At 49.9% G+C, this 23003-nt stretch overlaps 1 protein-coding gene across 1 annotated transcript in view; it reads right to left on the bottom strand.

The window, feature by feature from the left end:
• Positions 1–23003, bottom strand: part of PODXL (podocalyxin like) — a 41459-nt gene continuing 18456 nt past the window's right edge. Inside the window, exons 2-7 of the mRNA XM_023514202.1 lie at positions 8102–8328; positions 7722–7940; positions 5695–5845; positions 5454–5515; positions 5042–5209; positions 1–4052 (exon numbers count right to left, since the gene is read on the bottom strand). Coding sequence (XP_023369970.1) covers positions 3855–4052; positions 5042–5209; positions 5454–5515; positions 5695–5845; positions 7722–7940; positions 8102–8328 — 1025 coding nt within the window. The 3' untranslated portion in view covers positions 1–3854. The remainder of the gene's footprint in view (positions 4053–5041; positions 5210–5453; positions 5516–5694; positions 5846–7721; positions 7941–8101; positions 8329–23003) is intronic.

Below are 23003 nucleotides of genomic sequence, written 5' to 3'. Positions count from 1 at the left end.
TTTACACAAAAACACTTTAATCGACAGTATACAATTTCCCAAAATATAGTTTTGTAAGAAAATGCAATAATTAACTATAGTCTTTACAAACAAGTTTCTCAGTAAATTCCAGTGTACTTCAGACCCCTGTCCTCTAAAACACATGCTCCCCCAGTTTTCTGGGCAGTGTTTGACATTCACTAATAACAAAAAGACCCACATCCAACAATAATTTCCTCCTTTCACTCAGTGTTGGGTTTTCAGCAGACCCCAAGGAATCCGCTAGTGACAAAGACAAAAGCTAGGCTATGCTTCACTCTTGCCCTCTGCCTCCCCATCTGTTCCCTTAGGCCTTTAGTCCTGCGCATGGAAGTCATGTATATAAAAGTTCATTCGAAACTGTTTCTTGGTAGAACTGTTCATTTGCATCTTAGACCTGAACCAACTATGAGGAAATATGAGATTCCACTTTTGTTTTCGTACCCTCCCTAGCCTTACTCGGGAAAGGTTTGGGAAGAGGATTGTGTCCTCTGTGTCATTCCAGTGCCTCTGAGTAGCAGTCCTTAATTCACTGATTCCTTCTGAGGCACCTAAGCACTGGCAGACCTAGGTATATAATAATAATACTGGTTTTGTCATGAACCATGTGGTTTGGGCCAAATCATTTTGTTTTCTGGGTTTCAGATTTTTCTTTTTTTGATAGGAAAAGATTGGACTAGCTGTATTAATCCCTCTCCCGATAACCAGTGTCACCTTCCAACCTGTGTGTACCCACTGCAGCATTTACTCTGATGGGGCTGCTATGCTGGGGAGGAGGTAAGGGCTATATTTTGAAACAAAAAGCCCAATCTGCAAGACAAAACTTTCTCTTAAGCTTGTCTTGTTGTATGTCATTTTTCATTTAAAAAAAAAAAAAATCGAACTTGTCATTTCTACTAAGATATTTACATTCCTGTTCAGAGAAAAAAGCTTAGCCATCTCTCTTACCTAACACATCTTTTGTTCACTCAAAGCAGTGCAGGTGGATTAACATATGGCCCTTGTATTTACATCATCAAAAAATATGTATATACGTATCAGTTTGAACTTGTTCTTCCAAGTTTCTCCAGTATATTGTCAAAAAAGATAAAGCTTAAGAGGTGGTTTAAATAAACTTTTTGCTAGCTTTCCTTATCAAGAGGGAGAGAAATCTGGTGTCTAAACTAGATTAAACCCGTATTCTGCCTTAGGATGCAGAGGATATTCTGTACCTCCTTCACAGGCACTGCTGCTCCTCTCCCCACCCACGAGGCGGCAAGTTCTGCACTTGGTTTTGCCCACTTGTCAGATTCACAGTCCTGCCCTCTGTGCAGCTTGGGGAAACCATAATTGGCTGCTAAAATAGTTCATAACCTCTCTTTGGTACAACTTGTTTAAAGTGGTGCTGAGCTCCTGGGGTTCCTCTTATCTTTTCTTGGCCCCAGATAATTTGAATTATCAGACAGCATTTAGAACCCCGTAAAGATGGGGGAAGATGATGACCTTTACAGAGGCATGGCCCTGTGGCCTGTTGACATAGGTGTCCTAGTGGCAAAAGCAAGCAAGGTATTGATTCTTTCTGAAGGTGTCCTGAAAGGCTAGAGCAGCACAGTTCGGATCCGTAAAAAGAAGCCTCTGAATTGGCCCAAGGCTTATCCAGTTCTCCTTGGACAGAGCCAGTCACTCTTCCCGCCTGGGCATATCCAGCTCTCTAGTCCTGGGAGTCACCACCACCCTGTAAGAGACTTGGGGTTCAGCCTTTGATCAATTTGCAGAGACATATTTGCCATCTTTGTCAAAAGCCCTAGGTGGTGAAATGCGACTCAGAATCAGCAAAAGAGAACTAATCCAGCCTGGCCTCTCCCACGACAGAAGCCCACAAGGTGGGACAGGGCACTCAGTGTTGGGCAGGGAGGAGCAGACCTCCCCTGTGCAGCCAGGTTTCTTCACTTCCCCCAGACCAGCACTGTCCTCCATCCCGCCCAACCTCCAAATCCTAGAGAATCGGGCAGATGCTGCCGGACCCTTGCTGGCCTCGCATCTGTTTGACTCTGGGGACATTATCTGGGCCCTGCTTGAAGGCTTAAAGCCTTGGCTTTCCTTCCCCAGGACATCAAGTGGCCATGGCTATAGAGAGGAATTGGATGTGCTCGCCAGACCACCTGTTTTTCAAACAAGCTGTCCCAAAGCAGATAGCCTATTTTATCAGAAATGTTACAGCCTGCGCCTGCCTCTAGGACTCTGGAGTTGGGGCTTTTTACGCTGAAAAGATAATTACCCTTGAAGTAATTCTGCCCATCTTCCTAGTTGGATTCCAGGGAATTCATGCCCAAGCACAGTGGAGACCATGGCCAAAGTTCAGATTTCCACACATGATTCCCTTTTTCGGAAAATCCAATTAAAGCTTACCACACCAGTCCTCAGGAGCCTTCTATATATGGCAGCTAACTGCAGCCTGTATGAACCCTCTACTGGGGAACAGACATGGCTTTGTGTTTCCCTGAGAAGCCAGCAGAGCTGCAGAACTGCAGCAGCCCCAGTCGGACTGGAGGAGAGGAAACAGCAAGGCCTAGCTGGGCCTAGCTCAATGCCATGACAGTAACAAGTTACTGGAAATTGTCCCCAGGCTGCCCCTTATGCACTTAAAATGTACTGCACATTCTGGGCCTCTCTTTGCCCATGGCACAGGCACAGGACAGTAAGAACAGTGAGATTTAGGCAACTGAAAGTCTCAGACAATTTGAGCTTTGGCCTTTGGCAGTGGAGGGCTAGATTAAAAAACAAACGAAACTACACAACTCATCAGCAACTTGACAAGCCCCTGAGTGTCCCTGTGATAGAGTCAAGCCTGTGCTTCCTGGACGTCTCAGTGGATTGTCTGTGAAGACACCTCTGACCGGGGCCACAGAGAAGGTCCCCCACAGCTACTTCCCGTCAGTGTGAGCCGTGAACAAGGTCACTTGCTCTCACTAGCTGCCGCAGCGTTTAGTCCCAGTGGTAACAGAAAGCCAAAGGAGATCTTGGGATGCTCCTGCAAGGAGTGCCTGGGGTGATGGGCCAGTGTGGGTGCGCCCCCAAGTCAGTTGCTGGCAGGATGCCAGCCTGGGATGGAGAGCTTCCCCCTCCTTCCACTGAGGCCTGGCTCACCACGGGAATCTCCTGCTGGTCAAGGCCCAATCTCACTAAGCAGATGAGAGGAGTTCAAGGTCACCACCTGTGCTAGTCCCCAGGGCCCTAGGATGGAATGGGAATAAAAATTGAGTGAGGGGATGGGAGGAGAGGAATAAGGGGCAGGTGAGGCCAGGTGGGAGATGGACAGAACCTGGGGCTTGTGCTTTCAAGTAATGAGGACCCCCAGTGCAGGAACCCTGCCCTGCTCCCTTTCAGCCTTTTCACCCGCTGGAGTTCACGCCAGTCTGGGGCAGCACTGGAGAGGGCACAAGTGAACACAGCCATGTGGCATGGTGCAAATGCAATCTTTGTTTTCATCCTGTCACCAAGTGGCTCTGTGACCTTGGACAGGTCCTGTCCCCTCTTCAGGTCTCAGTAATCTCACCTGTGAAATGAAGGGATTGTACAAGATGTCTCTACTGTCTCTCATGGGGGCCCTTTCCTGGTTTCCCTTCTCATCTCCCAGCAGCACGGAGCTCAGGCACTAGTGGGTTATTTTACAAGAAGAATCTAGACAGAATGTGACTTGTTCAGCTTGAAAATGGAAAAGTTAAGGCCCCGGAGGATGGGGAGGAGGCAACCTTCAGAGTCCACTCTCCTCACCCATCTGTCCTTTCCCCTGTCCAAATGGCACTTCGGGTGGTCAGTCCGGAGCTCGGTGCTGCTGGAGGCCGCCAGCAGGCCTGTTAGAGGTGTGTGTCCTCCTCCTCCTCTAGGTCATCCTTGGTCAGGTTGTCCAGAGGGACGATCCAGCTGTCCCCCAGCTCCCCATTAAGATTGACCACCTTCTTCTCTTGCATCTCAGAAGAGGTCTCCATCACTTCCAGTGTTGGGTTGTCATGGTAACCGTTCTCCACAGTCTGCAGCTCCTCGGTTAGTCGCTGCTGGAGTAGGAAACACGACCCAGGGAGAAAGGGTCATCGTGGGGGCTGTGAGCCTTGATGCACGCCTAGACACATGGGTCACACATGGGGGCTGGCTGCTGGCCTACCTCAGACTAATGTGAGACAAAAACTTGCCCTGAATTCTATAATTCCCCATCACCTCACCTTTGCCCTGGTGGCAGATCTGTGAAGTCAGTGAAGATGGACTGTGTTGCCCAGAGTCCCCTACGCTCCTTCCTCTATTCCTTCCCCCCAACCCCTCCAGCACCTGCCTCACAGTCATAATCAGGAGGGAAGGACCATATGGAAGTGACCTCCCTCAGGCAGGACACTGGGGTCCTCGCTAACCCTGGGCAAGATGGGGAGGTCAGTCCCCAGAGTCCCCCTGCTGCAGACAGCAGCCATCTGGCAACAGCGTTCTCTGTCTCAGATACAACCTCGGTGCACGTTAGAATCACCCGGGGAGCTTTTCTAACACAGTACGGAGAAGTCCAGAGATTCTGTCTGAGCTGGTGGTGAGGAAGCTAGGCCTGGAAACTTTTTAACACTCCCCACAGTGTGAGGCAAGACTGAGAACCACGAGTCTGGGTAGAACCACAAAGATGGGAATTGTAGTGAGGGAGGTAACCGAACTTGGATTACACAGGCACACCTGGATCCACTTACACACATCCTCGGCTCAGCTCTGCGAGGTGGATGTTACCCCTACCCTGCAGATAAGAGAGACTCCTGAAGCTATGAGGTTATCTGACTTACTCAGGGTCACACAGATAAGGGGACAGAGCTAGGACTTTAACCAATCTTGCAGATTCCAAAGCCCATGCCCCCCCCCAATGCTCCCTCTTTACTGTCCCTCATGAGGGAGGGTCTCTGCCTGTTAGGAGGGCTCGAGGCCCACGCACTTTGCTCCCATGTAACTCAGGAATAATGAGGGGAGACGTCACCTGGTGACCCGGACTGCTGCCCTGGCTAGGGAGGGCAGTGCTCACCTGGTCCTTCCTCTGGGAGAGGCGCTGGTGGCAGCAGCCATAGAGGGCCGCAACCAGGAGCAGGAAGGATGCCATGCAGACAATGGTGATGATGAGGGGCATGCTGAAGCGGTCCTCAGTCTCTTCTGGTGGTCCCTGGTCCCCCAGCTGCATGTGACTGACTCCCACCTGGGTAGGAAGGAGAAAGTTATGTGCTGAAAATAGGCTCTAGGGCTCCCTCTCACTGAACCCCCCCTTTCACTGTGAGCGCCTCTGCTTGGGTCTGCTGGCCCTTTTCCACCACCCCCTCTTATCCTCCTCCCTTCCAGAAACTTGCACCCTAGAGGGCTCCTTTGCATGAGAGAGAAGCTGTGAACTTCCCAGGACAGCCTCCTGACCAATCTGTCCCAATGCTTGGGAGGAGTCCCCTTACCGCTTTTAGGTCATCCCATTTGTCCTTCAGCTGCTCGTATATGTCTTTGGGAAGGAGCTTTGCTGTGGGAGAGCAGGGAGAGATGCTGTCTCACCGGCCTAGCTCAAAGCCAAGCGATAGGGGTGGGTCACACAGGGCGGGGCTCAGGGAGGGCGTGGTTTAACACTCCCCCCATTCCCCAGAACCATTGCCCCTGCCCATCCCCACCCGCATAGGCCTCAGCCCCTCTTCCTCAACTCACTCTTGATCACGATTTCTTTGACTACCACTGCCTGGCTTTCTGGAACAGGTGCCAGCACCACATTGCAGTCATCGTGAGCCGGGTTGAAGGTGGCCTTGGCTGCTCGGCACAGGACGGTGACCACGTTATCATCTGAAGAGCTGCTTGCCTGCTGTGGGGAGAATACAGACCACTCCTCAGAGAGCATGATGGGCTGCTGAGACTTGTGGGGCTGACACTGAGCTAAGGGCAGGAGGAGGCCACTGCCCTGCTGGCAGCAGTCCCCTCCCCAGCCTCAACTGTGCCATGCCAGGCCTAGCAAGAGTCATGTGCTAGTCTCCTGGGCCAACTCCACTGTCTCTGCCCCATCCAGATTGCCGTTCCCCGACCCTGTGTTCCAGATCTCTGTACATGACACCCTTCACTCCAGTGCCCATTTATGCCCCCAGGTTGTTGAGGGCTGCTGCCCATTTCTATCTCTCCCTGGAAGGTGCTGGAGGAAGCACAGCACAGCAACCCCACCCACTGCTGGGACAACCCTAATTCTCCCATGTTGCCTTTTTCCAGCTTTTCATGTCTAGCTCAGAGACATGAGAAGGCCACAGTGCTCAGCACAAGGTTGCCTGTCTCAAAGCTGAAACACCTGTGCCCTTCCCTAGGTGAAGACTGGCTCTGAAGCATGAACATGCTCACAGGGCAGGAGCACCTTGGAGGAGGGGCCATTGGGGAGCTTAGAAGGGACTTCACATAGCTCTAAGAAGAACACAGCTGCATGGCCTTAGGGCCAGGATGAGGAGTAAAGTGTGGGTCGGTTCTATCCAAGCCTGTGTGCCATCAAAGGGCATCCCAGCTGATGTTTCACTGATCTAATTCCCAAATATTGGACTCCTTCTTTGGAAGGAGGAAAAGAACTCCAGGAATGGCTTACCTTAAGACCCCCACAAACCACCCCTTGGGTTTCCATCTGGAATTTCCTTAAGCTAATTCCCTACTCTGGCACTAGGAAGGGATCCACAGCTTTCCATCTTCCTCTTCTAGCAAAGGTAAAAAAGTGCTTCTCACAATCACATAGCCTGCCACACTTTATCCAGGGAGAGGCCTGAGGATAGGCGAGGCAGGCATCCAACCAGTGCAGGGCTAACCTCAGTGGGCTTCCTGCCTTGTCCCTTGAGCCCAACCCAGGAGCACACTGCTCCCTTTTGAAACTCAAGTTTAAATGCATGCATTTGTGAAATTCACTAGGAAAATGCCAGCAAAATGGACACCCAAAAGGAAACATCTATAGAAAATGCAGGAGGCATCGAAGTGGGGTAAGCCTGAGCTCTCAAACCGTGTTCCATCCATTCTGTTCTAGCGCCTAGGGTGGCTGCAAAACCCAGCACTGATCAGGAGAGGGCAGCAGCGAGCCAGCCATTCCCGGCTGCAGTTTACTGAGCCCTGACCATGGCCCTTGACCCCAGAGTGACTGGCAGTGTGACATTGCTCACATGCTGCTCCCTCTCACAGACAAGCACACATACATGCTGACACCCCCCCCACCCCTAAGAACAGCTGCTGGCAGTGGCTCCCGACATACCTGGGCCCTATTCTCTCCCTCCCACCTGTCCCAGAAACTCCTCAGATCAGAGAGAGGGTCTCAGACAGGGCTTCAGGATATGTGAAGCCACACAGTAGAGCAGGGAGGACCTGGCAGGCCACACCTCTCATTTTCAAATGATACTCTGAAGCCCATAGACAGCAACTTGCCAAAGTCACCCCAGAGCTAAGGGGCAAACAGAAGCATGGCAGGTCTCCTGCCCTAGACCACTGGGAATAGTTCACACAGCAAAGCCGAGGGCGCCTGGGTGCTTTGTTGGCCCTGAGGGAATCCTGCCCACAGAGAGGTCTGCGCCTAGAAAAGACTTTGCCTCAGCCTGCCCTCTGTGAGACTGGGGGGCTCCGAGGACAGAACACAGGGCTCACACATTCCCCTCTGGCTCCCCTGCTAGCCTGCACCCTGAGGAGCTGTGTGGAGGTGCAGGTGGGGCTCCGACTGGCGAGATACTCACGCAGAGGCTGGCTCTTGTGAAGTTCAGGATAAGCAGGTCCTCATTCGGTTTTTCAGGAGAACCGCAGCTTATCTGAAAGAAGCCACTGAGATTAAGGTTCAGGTTAAAAGCCAGGGAATCTTTGACCATCCCCTCCCCCTGGGTGAGTGACCCAGAAACAAAGTTCATGGCAAGCTGGGCCAGTTCCAAAGCCGTGTCCTGGGTGCCCAGCCTTTTAATCTAGCATGGGGCAAAGCCAGGGAGACAGAGGGGCCAGTGGAAACCTCTGCTCACTGTCCTGACTGGGGGCTCTTGGTTGGAGGAAAGAACAGAAAGGCTTTTCTCGGAGGCTCTTCTACTGAGCTGGGCCTCTCTGGTTGTCCCACCCTAGCTGAAATTACCTTGTTCTTCCCAAAAGCCGAGGTGGGAGAAGTTGTGCTGGGGCTTTCGGGAGCAGTGGAAGCCAACTTGGGGCTGGTTCTCGTGGGTGTCCTAACAGGAGTGCTGGCCATAGTTCCCGGTGCCACACTTGTGTGCTGTTGTGACACTGCCTCAGAAGAAGAGTTCACAGGGAAGACTGGCTTCTGGCTGGAATTCTGTTGTGTTTCTTGTACAGTAGGCACTATTGCTGTCATTGGGAAAACAGATGATGAGAAAAGAGAGAAAAGGATGGTCTCTTCTTGCTGTTTTCATGGGGTTTTGGTCTTGTACCTCATGGGGATGGATGAAACAGACCCTGGAACACTTTACAGGGTGGGTCAGACTAGGTGAGGCGGTGTAAGAACCTGGACCTCGCACGGTCATGTCTTGCTCCCTTACTCATGGGGCCTGTCATCACAGCGTGGGCACTGTGGGCTCCAGAGTCAGTGGAAGTAAGTCACAACAATGACAATGATGCCCGCAGTGACAGCTAACACTCGCTGGGCATTTACTTCCTGTGAGGGACTGAGGGCTTCAAAGGCACTTTCCTGCTTACCCCTCACCACAACCCCATGAGGAAGAAACCATCATTATCCCTATTTTATAAATGAGGAAACTGAGGCTCAGTGGGGCTCAATGGTTTGCCCAGGGTCTTGTGCCATCAAGTGCAGAGCAGGGATGTGAACGCAGGTGTAGCCGACTCATAGCCCTGGCGCTCACTACGGCACGTGGCACACTCCGCTACGGCAGCAACCTTTCTCTCACCTCTGGGGTCAGAGTCTCAGCCTCACGCCCAGAAATCTGGGTCAATAGACCTGAGAAGAGTCATGGTCTTGAGGCTCAAGAGTCACCAGTAGATTTTGAAGTTAATTTAAAGGTTAAGACCTGCACTTAAAAGTAACTATAGAAACTGCGTGAAGTAGAACATGCAGTTAAGTCATATTTATGAAATATCTGTTTCAGTGATGTAGATAAATTACGTGTGTTTTGCATCATGATGTAAAATTAAAATGTGTTTCTTACTGGAGGTTGCCATCAAGCAGGTCAGAACAGCATGGTTCTAGCAGACTTCCACTACAGGCAGTCCCCGAGTTACAAACACAAGACAGACTGTGGCCACACTTATAAACAGGCTGTTACAGGTAATAGGTAAATGTACCTATTCCAACTTACAAGCAAATTCAATGTAAGAGCAAACTACAGAATGTAACTTGTTCATAACCTGGGGACTGCCTGTACCCTTCTACCCTCACTGCCCAGTCTCACCCCTGAATAGACTGTTGGCTTGTTTACAGGCTAAACTGTCTGAACAAAGAGCTCTCATCAGAGTGCACAGCCCTGCCGGTCTCTGCTCTTTTCCGGCATGGGGAACAGGCGAGAATGAGGGTAGAATCTATTCATGATATTTGACCCTGGGCATAAATCTCCATCTTCCAGCTGAGCAACAATACAGAATATCAGCATTGAAAAGTTTGTTCTTGCTTGAAAAAAGCCGAAAGCATCACTTACACATCATGGTAGACCCCCTGTCGGGTGGGAAGGTGCGGTTAAGGCCAATCACAGGGCCTGTACTACTTAAAGTTGTGGCAGGAGGGGGCTGTCCCGTCGTGGGAGAGCTCTGGAAAGGCTCCGAAGTACTGTTAGTCAGTGGGTGAGAGTGTGTTGAGTTTGCTGCCGGAGGAAGAGCAGAAGTGGATTTTATGGTGTTAAGCCCAGGTGTAAGTCGCACGGTTGTAGGACTTTCTCCCTTAGTCGTGGGGCCTGTCATCACAATGTGGTCGCTGTGGGCTCCAGAGTCAGTGGAAGTGTTGACACCCTTCGTGGTTTCAGGCTTAGTTGGAACAGCGGGTGGAGCAAGGGTAGGGCTGCCCAAAACACTAACAACTGTGGGGCCACCAGCAGTTGAAGTGAGGGTTTTCTGGGTTGAGGCTTTATCTGGGGTTGTAGTTGCCACGGGGCTGTTGGACGCTGCAGGGGGGTTGGTGCTGGTGCCCTGGTTGGGAGTGGTTGCTGTCGCTGTGCTAGTGGCTGTTTGCGCTGTGCTCTGCTGGGCTGTCTTTGTAGTCACTGTTGTGCTACCAAGTGTTGTAGTTGTGACTGGCCCCATCTGGCTTGCGGTAGTTGGTTTGGAAGTTGATTTATCATTGGTCTGGGCAGATGGAGCTGTTTGCAAAAAGACAACACAGAATCAAGTTAGGGTATCAGCAGGGAGCTTTTCTCAACGCACTTCCTGGCCTGCCTCAGCATTCAGAGGCCTTACCCCCAAGCTCTGCCATCTGCCAAGCTGAAGACCCAGCTGGGTTACTGATGTGTCCAGACTTTTCTGGGGTTCAAAAAACCTCTAGAAGAGAAGCCTGGAGCGAGGAGGGGAGGTCAAGGGAACTGCTGCTGAAGGGGAAGTCCCGGCAGCGAGCCCACTGCCCACGGAGGGAGGCGGCAGCCATCCTGCAAGCTCCCTCCAGCCCCACCTTTCTCAACACATCACCACAGAACCAGCTGCCGAGAACACTTCTGTCCCAGGGGCACATCCTGCAGAAGAGCCCACAGACAGGCTTCCTGAACTGTCCTGGCCCTGTTCTAAGCATGAGCAAGAGAAACCTGGCCTCTGTTCTCAGGGAAGTTATCGTCTAGAAGGAACTGAAGTTACACAAATTATTATCCTGTTACCATTCTGCGTGCTGAGACTGCTTAGCGCAGTGGCTCCACCTTGACGGGTGCAGGGAAGGAAGTCCTTTTAGTCATTTGCTTAGTCACATGTTTACTGAGGGGGATGCAGTGGTGAACAGGACACCCTGAATCCACACGCTCAGGGAGCTCACGCTCCGGTGGCAGAGACAGAGACTAGACAAGGTGACAGAACAGCAAATATCTGGCATTTTCAACAACTGTAATAGGCACGTTCTGTGACATACGTATCAAATTCTAGTCACCACATGGAGGAAGTGAACAAGGGAGAGACGGAGACACAGAGGGTGGGGCTACTTAAAGAGGGAGGTAAGGACAGGCGCCTCCGAGCCGACCATCACACAAAGACCTGAAGGATGATGACAAGGAAAAATGCTGTGTGTGTGGAGAATGGGAGGAAAAACGTCCCTGGCAGAAGGAACAGACCCTGCAAAGACCCCAACGTAGGGAAAGGAGCTGGGAGAAGACAAGTGAGACTGGAGGGAAGGGGCGTGCCTCAGAAAACACGGGGCCTCACAGGTGCAGTGACAGTGGCTCAGGGTCCAGACCAGACAACTGCCAGAGTAAAAGGACGCTCCCTTAAAAATCATATTCTAGGCTCAGCCCCTCTAGCAGTGGTTAAGGTGCCGGCCATATGTCCCAAGGCTAGTGGGTTTGAACCTAGTGGTGGCCAGCTAAACAATGGCAAATGCAACAAAAAATAGCCAGGCATTGTGGCGGGTGCCTGTAATCCCAGCTACTTGGGAGACTGAGGCAAGAGAATCCCTTAAGCCCAGGAGTTTGAGGTTACTGTGAGCTATGACACCACAGTACTCTACCAAGGGCAACATAGTGAGACTCTGTCTCAAAAAAAAAAAAAAAAAATCATAGTCTAGTTAAAATAAGATAGAAGATCACTCTCCTCAGAGGCCAAAGTAAGGGTTTTGGATTTTATTCTAGGCACAAAAAGAAGCCACTGAGGACATGACAGCAAGGACATTTTATGGGGTAGTTTACAGAGACATGCACTGGTGCTGCTCTGGGCATACAGATGGAGGGACAGCGTGTGGAGGTGGGGACAAGTGAAGAGGCTGTGAGGGTAATCCAGGGGGCAATCCAGGCGATTGGACAACGGTAGGTGGTACCAAGTGTTGACTCTGGATAAGGGGATGGAGATCAGCTGCTGGCTGAGCCGACTGCAGGGAAGGGGAAGATGCAGGATGGGGGCAGTGGTGGGCAGGCTGGAGTAAGGCAGACTGTCCTCTGTACCCAGCCACCCCACAAAACTTAATGGCAGCAGGGGCACCCGTAGCTCAGTAGTTAGGGCACCGGCCACATACTCCAGAGATGATGAGTTCCAACCCAGCCCGGGCCTGCTAAACAACAACAACAACAAAAAAATAGCCAGGCGTGGTGGTGGGAACCGTAGTCCAGCTACTAGGGAGGCTAAGGCAAGAGAATCACTTGAGCCCGAGAGTTTGAGGTTGCTGTGAGCTATGACACCACGGCACTCTACCAAGAGTGACAAAGTGAGACTGTCTCAATTTAAAAAAAAAAGAAAAAGTTGATGGCAGAATGTGCCTATTACAGTTGCTGAAAATGCCAAATATTTGCTTTTCCAGCCTCCCTATAACCAGATGAGTTCAAGCATACAACTCCACTGCCATGAATCAGGCTATATGTCACTCCAGCCAGTGAGGGAGGAGACAGCAGGCTGTGAGGAGCTCTGATGGCAGCAGCGGTGACAGCAAATGCCAGCAGTGGTGCAGGTGGTACCCGCTGAGTATCCTGAGCCGCAGCAGCAGCACCTGCAACTTGGCACAGGTGGGCAGTGCTGGCCTCTTTGGACCAGCTCCCAGCCTGACCTAGGTGATGTTCCAGCAGTCCAGCACTCTGGACGCTAGACAATATCCTGACTGCACATTCACATTTTGCTACTGAGAAGTAAAAATTTGTTATCAGGAATGGTTACAGGTGGCAAGACTTCAGGGATTAGTTTTTGAGCTATATTGGGGCTAAAAGAACAGTCCAAATTCTGCAAGTATTAAGGGACAGGATTGTAGTATCTTGTGACATCTTGCAGGGATCAGTCATCTTGTACCATCTCATCTAAAATGAAGTGCCATCAAGTAGCTCTGATGAAGCTGAGTGACTGCCCTAGAAGAGTAGGAAAGACACAGGACCAGGACATGTGCTAACAATCCAGGTGATGTCAGGGTCGGACGGGGACTTTTCCTTCTTGGTAGTTAATAAATAATGGTGCTTCTTATAATGGACGATATCACAGTGGCTTCTGGCAAAAGAGAATATATGGCTTAGGGAAAACATTAGCATACGTGAGGAATTAAGGAACTTAAGAGATATTAAGTGGGACGGTTACTTCTTACTCTGGGGAATAGCTTAAAACAGAGTTTCTCAACGCTGAAATTATTGACATTTGGGGATGATGTGTTTAGCTAGATAGTCAGGACCTCTGGCTTTCCTATGTGACAAAGGATGTGCGTACGGACTTGGTGCTGCTCCACCTAGATCCTGGCCCAGCAACCGTCCACACCTGGGGGAGGAGGGAACCCCCCATCAGTCCACCAAATAGAACTTAGCCTGCCACTGCGAAGGAATGCAGGCAAAGAGCACAGGCACAGAAGGGTCTGGAAAGTGACCTAGAGCAACCTTAAGGCTAATCACCATGTCTTTAGCTTAAATCTACATTGCAATTCACCCCCAAATCAGCTTTCAGAGAGGCTCACACTAAGGCTCAGATCATCTAACTTCCATTGTCCATCAAAGTGGTTCCATGGTGACATCTGAACCACCAAAGAGGGTCTGTTCAGTCCACACAGTATAAAACAGGACCCCAAAGCACAACCAAGGCCTTTTTTGGTGGCAACAAGGGGGCCTGTTCGTTGTTTGTGATAAACATACCTGGATCTGTAAACCTGTATCTTGCTCTTGTTGGGTAAACCTATCATCAATGAACAATGTTGCACGCCTGCCTTGCTTTTGGTGGGTCTGCTAATTCTCTGACCAGGAGCACAGCAAGAACCAAGAATGCAGACAACTGCCTCCACCTGGTGGACTGTCATGGGATGTCGTCCTGTGCTTTACAGAGTGTTCAGCACCATCCTTGGCCTCCATCCATTAGATGCAAAGAATATACATGCACACTCCTTTCCAGTTGTGACAACTGAAAATGCCCCAGATATTGCCAAATATCCCCTGGGGAAAACAAAATTACTACCAGTGAAAACTACTAGCTTTAAAAAAAAGAACAGCAATTTCAAACTCCTAAATCTCTATCAAAGCACAGACTGAAAACTAGGGACTTTTTTTTGAGACAGAGTCTTACTTTGTCACCCTCAGTAGAGTGCTGTAGTGTCACAGCTCACAGCAACCTCCAGCTCTTGGGCTTAGGTGATTCTCCTGCCTCAGCCTCCCAAGTAGCTGGGACTACAGGCACCTGCCACAACCCCCAGCTACTTTTTTGTTGTTGTTGCACTTTGGCGGGAGCTGGGTTCAAACCTGCCACCCTCGGTATGTGGGGCCGGTGTCCTACTCACTGAGCCACAGGTGCCGCCCAAAACTAGGGACTTTCTAAAACCACACTAAAGGAATTTCTTTTTGTTTGCAGATGAAGGGCTGTGAAGGCCAAAAATCAAACCTGAAGTTTGATCCCACTGAGTAGCTAAATGACAGTGTTAATTTAATTCCTAACCTCATCAGGTCTCTTACATGAAAACAGGACCTTGAAAATTGAGCAGTGACATAGGAGAGGATGCCGATGAACTGAACTTGGCATAAATCTTAATCTCAATGGAATTCGCCTGCCAGTAGACTTGACCAACATTCTCCTGCCCTATGAAGGCTGTTCCGATCTTGCTTGAAAATTCTCAGTAACCACATGTGAGCCCAAATCTCAGTATCCTCCCGTTCTTCATTTTCTTCAAGCATGTAACAACAGTTGGATTCCAGTATGTCCCAGAGAACTGAGGCCATAAGGAAAAGAAACACTCTGAAAACTGAACACAGACAGGCAGCTGCAGGGAGAAACAGGCTCCAGCATTTGCTTTCCCAGGATGTGGACAAAGTTCATGAATTAAGAAGACTGCGGTAAATTTTTTAATGAGATTGCTGAAAGCTGAGCATGAGTTAGTGTGAAAATGTGAAGCCCTGGGAGCCGCAGACACTGAAATCACTGCTAGGGACAGCAGATTTCCCTGCTAGGAACCCCACCAGGGGCTCATCAGAGAGCCCTGGAAAGGCCCCCCTTGTGGGTAGGACTGGCTGGGGGAAGAAAGGGCCAGAGTAGGTAGTTCTCATAGTCCCACATCTCCCACCAGGAGGGGGTGAAAGGCTCTTCAGGTGAGGTCTAAAAAATGTATAGCGTGAGGGCACTGGTGGAAGTCTACAACAGCTGGAGAATAGAACTGGAAACATAAAAAAGCTCTTTACTTCTGAGGAAGGGCAGGGCTATGTGCTAAACCCTATATAATAGCTAGAAGAAAGAACCCTGGAGATGGCCAAACGCTGCAGCCCAGGCTCCCAGGGCCTGAGTGAGCCTGAAACAGAACATCACAGAAGGTCCTCTCCCCTGTCCCAGAATGCAAGTATGTGGTGAAAATACAGTGGGATCCAGCTGGGAGAGCTGTAGGAGTGAGACTCTGGGGAGCAGCAGAAAGGGAAGACCCAAGCCGGACACGGTCTACACCCACCCAAGCTCTGACTACACTGTCCTCACACTTAACACAGAGCAAGAGAAAGGCCGCCCAGCAGGCAGCACTGAGCTGCGTCTGTCTGTGGATTCGCCCGCTCCGGACACTTCCTCTACGTGCAGTCAGTCATACAACCTGCGATCTGTTCCAGCTTTGTTTTCAAGCTTTTCTTTGTCTCTTTTGTTTTCAAGGTTCATCCAGGTTGTAGCACATGGAGGTCTTTGTTCCCTTTTATTGCTCAGTGATAACTCACTGCACAGGATCTACCGCACAGCGTTTACCCGTTCACCAATGGATGAGCATTCAGTGGGTTCAACTTTGGGGCTATTATGAATAATGCTACTATGAACATTCATGTACAAGTTGGTTTTTTGTTTGTTTTTTGAGACGGAGTCTTACTTTGTTGCCCTCAGTAAAGTGCTGTAGTGTCACAGTTCACACCAACCTTCCAGCTCTTGGGCTTAGGCGATTCTCTTGCCTCAGCCTCCTGAGTAGCTGGGACTACAGGTGCCCTCCACAACGCCCAGCTATTTTTTTGTTGCAGTTTGGCCGGGGCCGGGTTTGAACCTGCCACCCTCGGTATATTGGGGCGGCACTGTACTCCCTGCTCCATGAGCCACAAGTACCGCCCATTTCTCTTAGTTTTATACCAAGGAGTGAAATTGCTAGGTCATATGGTAACTCTCCAGTTAGCATTTTGCAGAACTGCTGAACCATTTGCCAAAGTGGCTGCTCTAGTACCAGCAATTTTTTGTGGATCCAATTCTTCCAGTTCTTTACAAACAATGATCAATATACCTTTCCTATTATAGCCATTTTAGTGGACATGAAGTGGTATCTCACTGTGGTTTTCCATCAATATATAAAAAAGATAAATCATGACAAAGTAAGGCTCATTTCACAGATAGTTCAGAATTTGAAATCAGTCAATGCAATTCATCGCATTAACAAAGTAAGAAAAACTATATGATCATCTTAATATATGTGGGAAAATTATTTAACAAAATTTAACATCCACTTATAATTTTAAAAATAAAAACTTCTTGGCTGGGTGCCTATGGCTTAAGTGTTAGCTAAGGCGCCAGCCACATACGCCTGAGCTGGTGAGTTCAAATCCAGCCTGGGCCCTCCAAACAACAATGATGGCTGCAACCAAAAAATAGCCCAGCGTTGTGGTGGGTGCCCAGCTACTTGGGAGGTAGAGGCAGGAGACACGCTTGAGCCCAGGAGTTGGAGGTTGCCGTGAGCTGTGATGCCACAGCACTCTACTCAGGGGGACAGCTTGAGGCTCCATCTCAAAAAAAAAAAGCTATAAAGCAGCATCATTACATACCTATTAGAATCGTTAATAACAAACAAACTGATAAAACCAAGTGCCAAACAGGAACTCTCATGCACTACTGGTTGAAATAAAAAATGGGAACGCCACTTTGAAAAACTATTTAGCAGTTTCTTTTAAAATTAAGCATACAATTACCATATGGACCCAGCAATTGGATTTTTAGTTATTTACCCAAAAGAAATGAAAACTTATGGTCACACAAAAACCCATATGCAAATGTTCATAGCAGTTTTATTTATAATCACCCCAAACTGGAAACCACCAAGATGGATAAACACACTGTGGTATATCCATACAATGACTAACTACTCTGTCATAAAAAGGAATGAACTATTGATTCACGTAAGAGGATTAAATGAATCTTACATATAAATATATTTTCCTAAGGGAAAGAAGCCAAAAGGCCACACTGTGTTTGATTCCATTTATATGATATTACAGAAAAGGCAAATCTAGGACCAGGCGTAGTAGCTCATGCCTATAATCCCAACACTCTGGGAGGCTGAGGCAGGTGGACTGCCTGAGAGCAGGAGTTCAGAGACAAACCTGAGCAAGAGTAAGACCTCATCTCTAAAAATAGCTGGGCATTGTGGCAGGTGTCTATAGTCCCAGCTACTTGGGAGACTAAGGCAAGAGAATCACTTGAGCCCAAGAGTTTGAAGTTGCTGTGAGCTATGACGCCACAGCACTCTACCCAGAGTGACTGACTGCGACTCTGTCTCACCAAAAAAAAAAAAAAGGCAAATCTATAGGGATAGAAAACAGATAAGTAGTTACTAGAGGTTGAGGGAAGGGGGAGGTAGTCACCCCTCAAGTCCATATGAGGTTATTTTTAGGACCATGGACCTATTACGGCACTGGGATGGTACGCATGAGTCCACAAGACTGCATTTGTTGAAACCCATACAGTTGTATACTGCAAAGAATTAAGTTTACTTAATGCAAATTTAGGAAAATAATAAACTAGGATGTTTAGGAAATCCCAGGATGTGATGGAGACTACAGAAAGAAATTTACCTATATTACATGTACAACACGACCTCACTGAAGGGGATGGGGAACAAGAGTTGACCTAAGTGACTCTGGGAAACAGTTTTTTGCCTGGATACTCAACAAAAAGAACTGTGTATAAACAACGTATCTTAAGTGGTGAAATTGTTTCTGACAAAGGTATGGCACATAAACTTTAAATCTGCTTTACATGTATGCTAGGACTAAACAAACAAACAAATTACAGACAGCAAGAGCCATGCTTCTCACTGTTGGAGAAAGAACTTACTAACAAGAAAGGGGAGTGGACAGGAGGCTTAACAAACCCTGTACTGCTGGATTACAGAGATGTCAGTATGAACTCACTCATAGTAGATAGGTAATTACTACAGATATGTGTACATGCATAGCACACAACGTACACTTCTTAGCTCTGGCCACCTAGCACCTGGAAGCAGTGACACGGAGCAGCACAGAGTACCCAGCGCCCAGATTTGGGTTCCTATTCTACTATTCTACAGTGAAATGATCCAGGGCTCCTTGGAGAAATGGCTTGATTCCAGCGGAGATGTAGGGAAAATGCAAAATGAGCCTGGAACATCTTGTAATGCCAAGAACTGCTTTATAAAAACCAAAAATAAAATTAGGCAAATCCAAAAAATATTAAGAACCAACCTGAAAGAGGGAGCGACCTCTAAGAGCCTGCAACGAGCTAAAAGTTAAAATAAATATCCATGAATCTATTCTGATAACTGAATGATTGAATAAATGAATAAATGGGGGGGGGGCAAATCATCCTTACAGTGGTATCCTAAGAAATTATAAATATTCTTCCTCAAAACTTCTGTATAGGCTAAGGCGCCTGTGGCTCAAGTGGCTAAGGTGACAGCCACATACACCTAAGGTGGCGGGTTCGAATCCAGCCTGAGCCCGCCAAACAACAATGACGGCTGCAACCAAAAAATAGCTGGGCGTTGTGGCGGGCCGCCTAAGGTGGCGGGTTCGAATCCAGCCTGAGCCCGCCAAACAACAATGACGGCTGCAACCAAAAAATAGCTGGGCGTTGTGGCGGGCGCCTGTGGTCCCAGCTACTTGGGAGGCAGAGGCAGGAGACTCGCTTGAGCCCAGGAGTTGGAGGTTGCTGTGAGCTGTGATGCCACGGCACTCTACCCAGGGGGACAACTTGAGGCTCTGTCTCAAAAAAAAAAACAAACTTCTATATAGATAAGAAAACCTAATAGAAAAACAGGCAAAAGAATTAAACACATATTTCACAGAAGAAAAAAATAGCACAAATAGCCCATGAACATCTCAAAATTTTAGCAATTAGGGAAATGCAAAATAAAATACAGAATTATCATTGCATACTCATCAGATTGGCAAAAATTTTAAGGTGGGACAAGTGGTAGCAAGAATGTGGAGGTGTGTAAATTGGTGCACACTGGGATCACGGGGCATTACCTGGTAAAGGTAGTTATGCACACACCCTTTCCACAACTTCTGAATGTACCACTAGGCATTGCCCTAGGAAGACACATATGTGTGCACCATGATCCCACTGGCAACCGTGCCCTTAAGGGTAATTTTATACTGGCCCCATACAGGTAGCAAGCAACAGTAGCGTGGATAAATACATTATGGTGATATTCACATACTGGGATGCTAAACAGCCCTGAATGAGTGAGCTACACCTATGTACAGCACTCTGAGAGGCCAAGGCAGGTGGATTACTTGAGCTCAGGAGTTAGAGACCAGCCTAAGCAAGAGCAAGACCCCGTCTCTACTGAAAATGAAATAGTTGGGGCGGCACCTAAGGCTCAGTGGGTAGAATGTTAGCCCCATATACCAAGGGTGGTGGGTTCGAACTTGGCCCCAGCCAAACTGCAACAAAAAATAGCCAGGAGTTGTGGCAGGCACTGGGGTCCCAGCTATGTGGGAGGCTGAGGCAAGAGAATCACCTAGGCCCAGGAGTTGGAGGTTGCTATTAGCTGTGACACCATGGCACTCTACTGAGGGCAATAAAGTGAGACTCTGTCTCTAAAAAAAAAGAAAAAGTTAGCCCGGTGTTGTGGTGGGAGCCTAAGGTCCCTGCTACTCGGGAGGATCGCTGGAACCCAAGAGTTTGAGGTTACCGTGAGCTATGACATAAAAAAAGAAAGAAAAAAGAAAAGGTCGGCAAACAGAGGCCACTGTTCATCCCAGTGAGCTTAGAAGTCACTGAGAATAGTAACATGCATTGAGATAGAGGGGATAGGGGACAGAGTGAGAGTCTTTAGTGAGTGATAGACAGGGCCAAAGAGGTCAGCAGACAACAGTGGGAAGAAAAGATCCCAACGCTGCTCTAGAAGGCTGCATTGAGTGAGTCAGCTGGTGCCAGTTCCTTGGGGGCAGGGGGTGGCAGTGGGAGGAGAAGGCCACTTCAGCCTGCTCCCCCGCTGCAGCCTTCAAACAGGGCCTGCTTCCTTGTTCCCGGCCATTTCCAGACCTGAGACTGACTGCCGACTATTAATAGCGGGAAAGGAAACTTGAAAGAATGCCCCAGGAAGAGGGTGTGTGGAAGGAGGCCAGGGAGGTGATGGGAGAGGAGACACCAGGCCTGGACACCAGTGTCCACCCCTCCCTCCTTTGTTACCCCCAAGCCCACCACCCCCACCTCATCTCCACAGAGTAAAATCAAAAGCTCCAAGGGGAGTCAGTGAAGGGCAGAGACCTGGCAAGACAAGTTGCTGTCTCCCAGACCCGTCGGATAAAGGGAAACTCACACGCTGGGATGAGAGAGCCTTCTGCTCCTGCATCTGCCCCTGCACCCTGGCATGTGTACACCCTCTCCTGAGCATGACTCCGTGTCCTCAGCCAAGGTCTGACAACAGAGCCATCCTAACCAGAGTTCCCAGCCTCCCTGGGGGTACAGGCAGGGCCCTGCCAAGGGTGCCCAACCTCAACACTCATTTGTCCAGCATGTGATATTTGCTCCACAAGCCCCTTCCTTCCCAGGAGGGGAAATTGCTAGTTATTGGGAAAGGTTCAGCCAGGCTGAAGTCTGGAGTCCCCAGCTCTCTACAGCCCATTCATCAGCCCCAAAGTCCTATTGTCCACTTCAGACTGGCCTGTTTATTGCCAGACTTCCAGGTGGCAGTTGTGGAGGATCGTGGGGCACCTGGGACCTGCTTACCCCTGGCCTGGGAGGACTCTTCCTAGCACCAAGGTACCAGGTGCCCTCTTCTCCCTCTGCACACAGCTCCTCACTCCCCTGTCCCCATTTTAGAGGCTTAAGACTCTACCTCAGTGCATCTCAGGTCCCATGAAGCACCAGTCATGCCAAGTGGGTCTTTACCATCCCACTGCCTCAGCAGAGTCTGCCCACCCACCCCGCACCCCCATCTCACTTAGCTGAGCACTCGTATCCTTCCACCAAAAGACCCTCTGGACCCCCTTTCCCCCAGCGTGGGTCCCATCCTTGGAGGCTGTTTGCTCTGGTCTTCCACTCTGGGAATCTCTTTAGTTCCCCACCCACCCCTTATAAATGCCTCCCCTCTGTGACTTTAAGAAGGCCAACTCTCCCCCAGGATGGATCTGACCTGGGAGAACAGCATTAGCCAGGGGTCCCTGGGGCCTGAAGCAAGGACCTGGGTCTGGCTCACCTCCTTTATGCTAGATCCCGGAATCCCCAGGCCCACACTGGGCTTGGACGGGACTGGGATCTTCTCTGCACCTTGGGTCCTGAATCAGGCTCCTGTGGCTGCTATTGCCAAGTACCACAAAGGCCTAAGCTACAGAAACGTATCCTCTCACAGTTCTTCAGACTTCAGCCTGAGGCCAGGTGTACGCAGGGCCACTCTTCACTTTGGAAGCTCTGGACACTCGTGGCATTCCTTGGCTTCCAGCAGCCACATTCCATTCTCAGCCTCCACAGTCACATGGCCACCTTCCCCTGTCTCTCTTATAAGGATTTAGGGCATAATCCTGGATGCTCTCATCTCAAAATCCCTACTTGAGTTATATCTGCAAAGACCATTTGTCCAAATAGGGTACTAATCACAGGTTCCAGAGATTTGGCTTATATATTTGGGGAGGAGACAGTTTCCACTCTGCCACAGGTCCTCATCTGGATAGTGGCATGATGAACCCCAGGGTTGCTCTCCGGACCCCTCTGAACGGTCCCCTGCTTGAGCCAAGAGCCCCCCAAATGGGGCTGCTCAACTTCCATGGCATAAGGGAGATCATGGACCATCTGTGTCCCCCCTCCACATTTACAGGCTGAATCCCCAAGCCCCACAGTGCCAGCATTAGCAGGTGGGGCCTTTGCGAGGTAGGTGATTATGTTCCCATGAGGTCATTGGGGTAGAGCTCCCATGATGGGACTGGTGTCCTTTTAAGAAGACAAAGAGACACCACAGCCTCCTCTCTCCACCCTGTGAGGTCATAGTCCGGAGGCCGCTGTCGGGAAGGCAGGAAGCAGGCCCTCACCCTCACGGGACGCCCACCACGCTGCCATCTTGATCTGGGACCTCCAGTCTCCAGAACTGTGAGAAATAAAGGTCTCATTTTAGACCTCCCAGTCTATTTTATTCCACTATAACAAAAGCCCAAGCTGACTAGGACAGGGCAGGGGCTCAGGGTGGAGGTACGTAGCAAGAATAGAAGCAGCAGGAAGGGCAGGGTCTCGGACCTGCCTCCATCCCCCTCCCGGCAGACTGTCAGGTTGACATGTGCAGCCTCGGGGCTGGTCATGCTCCTCCTGCCCTTACCAGGGACCCTGGCAGGTCTGGTGGCTCTGCTGTGGCACTGTACCTCTGGATATCAGGACAGCACCCCAGGAGGTCATCAAGCTCCTTGGCACAGCCTCTCCCAGAGGGGCCCAGAGCTACCTCCTCAGGGCAGATAATTCCGGGCATTCTTCAAATCTGTGATTGTTCCGCCCTTATCAGCTTTTTTCAGCTGGCCTGCCCAGCACCCGCTCCCCAGGGTGGGGTCCCTTCTGCCTGTTCCCTGGGCAGGAGAGGACTGCCACTGTCCAATGTGGGGATGTCCCATGCCTATGATGGGGACAGGGAGCCTCCACTTGGGTGCATTTCTCCCTACAGGGAGGGCACCTCGGCCAGAGGGCCTGGAAGTGCCCCTGGCTCACACGCTTCCGCCTCAGGCACAATGCCAGAGGATACTTGGCTCCCGTCTGCC

Source organism: Otolemur garnettii, unplaced genomic scaffold, assembly GCF_000181295.1.
Source record: "Otolemur garnettii isolate 467f Iridium unplaced genomic scaffold, OtoGar3 scaffold00049, whole genome shotgun sequence".
Taxonomy (NCBI): Eukaryota; Metazoa; Chordata; class Mammalia; order Primates; family Galagidae; genus Otolemur; species Otolemur garnettii.
Note: the sequence above shows the minus strand (reverse complement) of the source record. Positions and strands in the feature narration are given on the sequence as shown.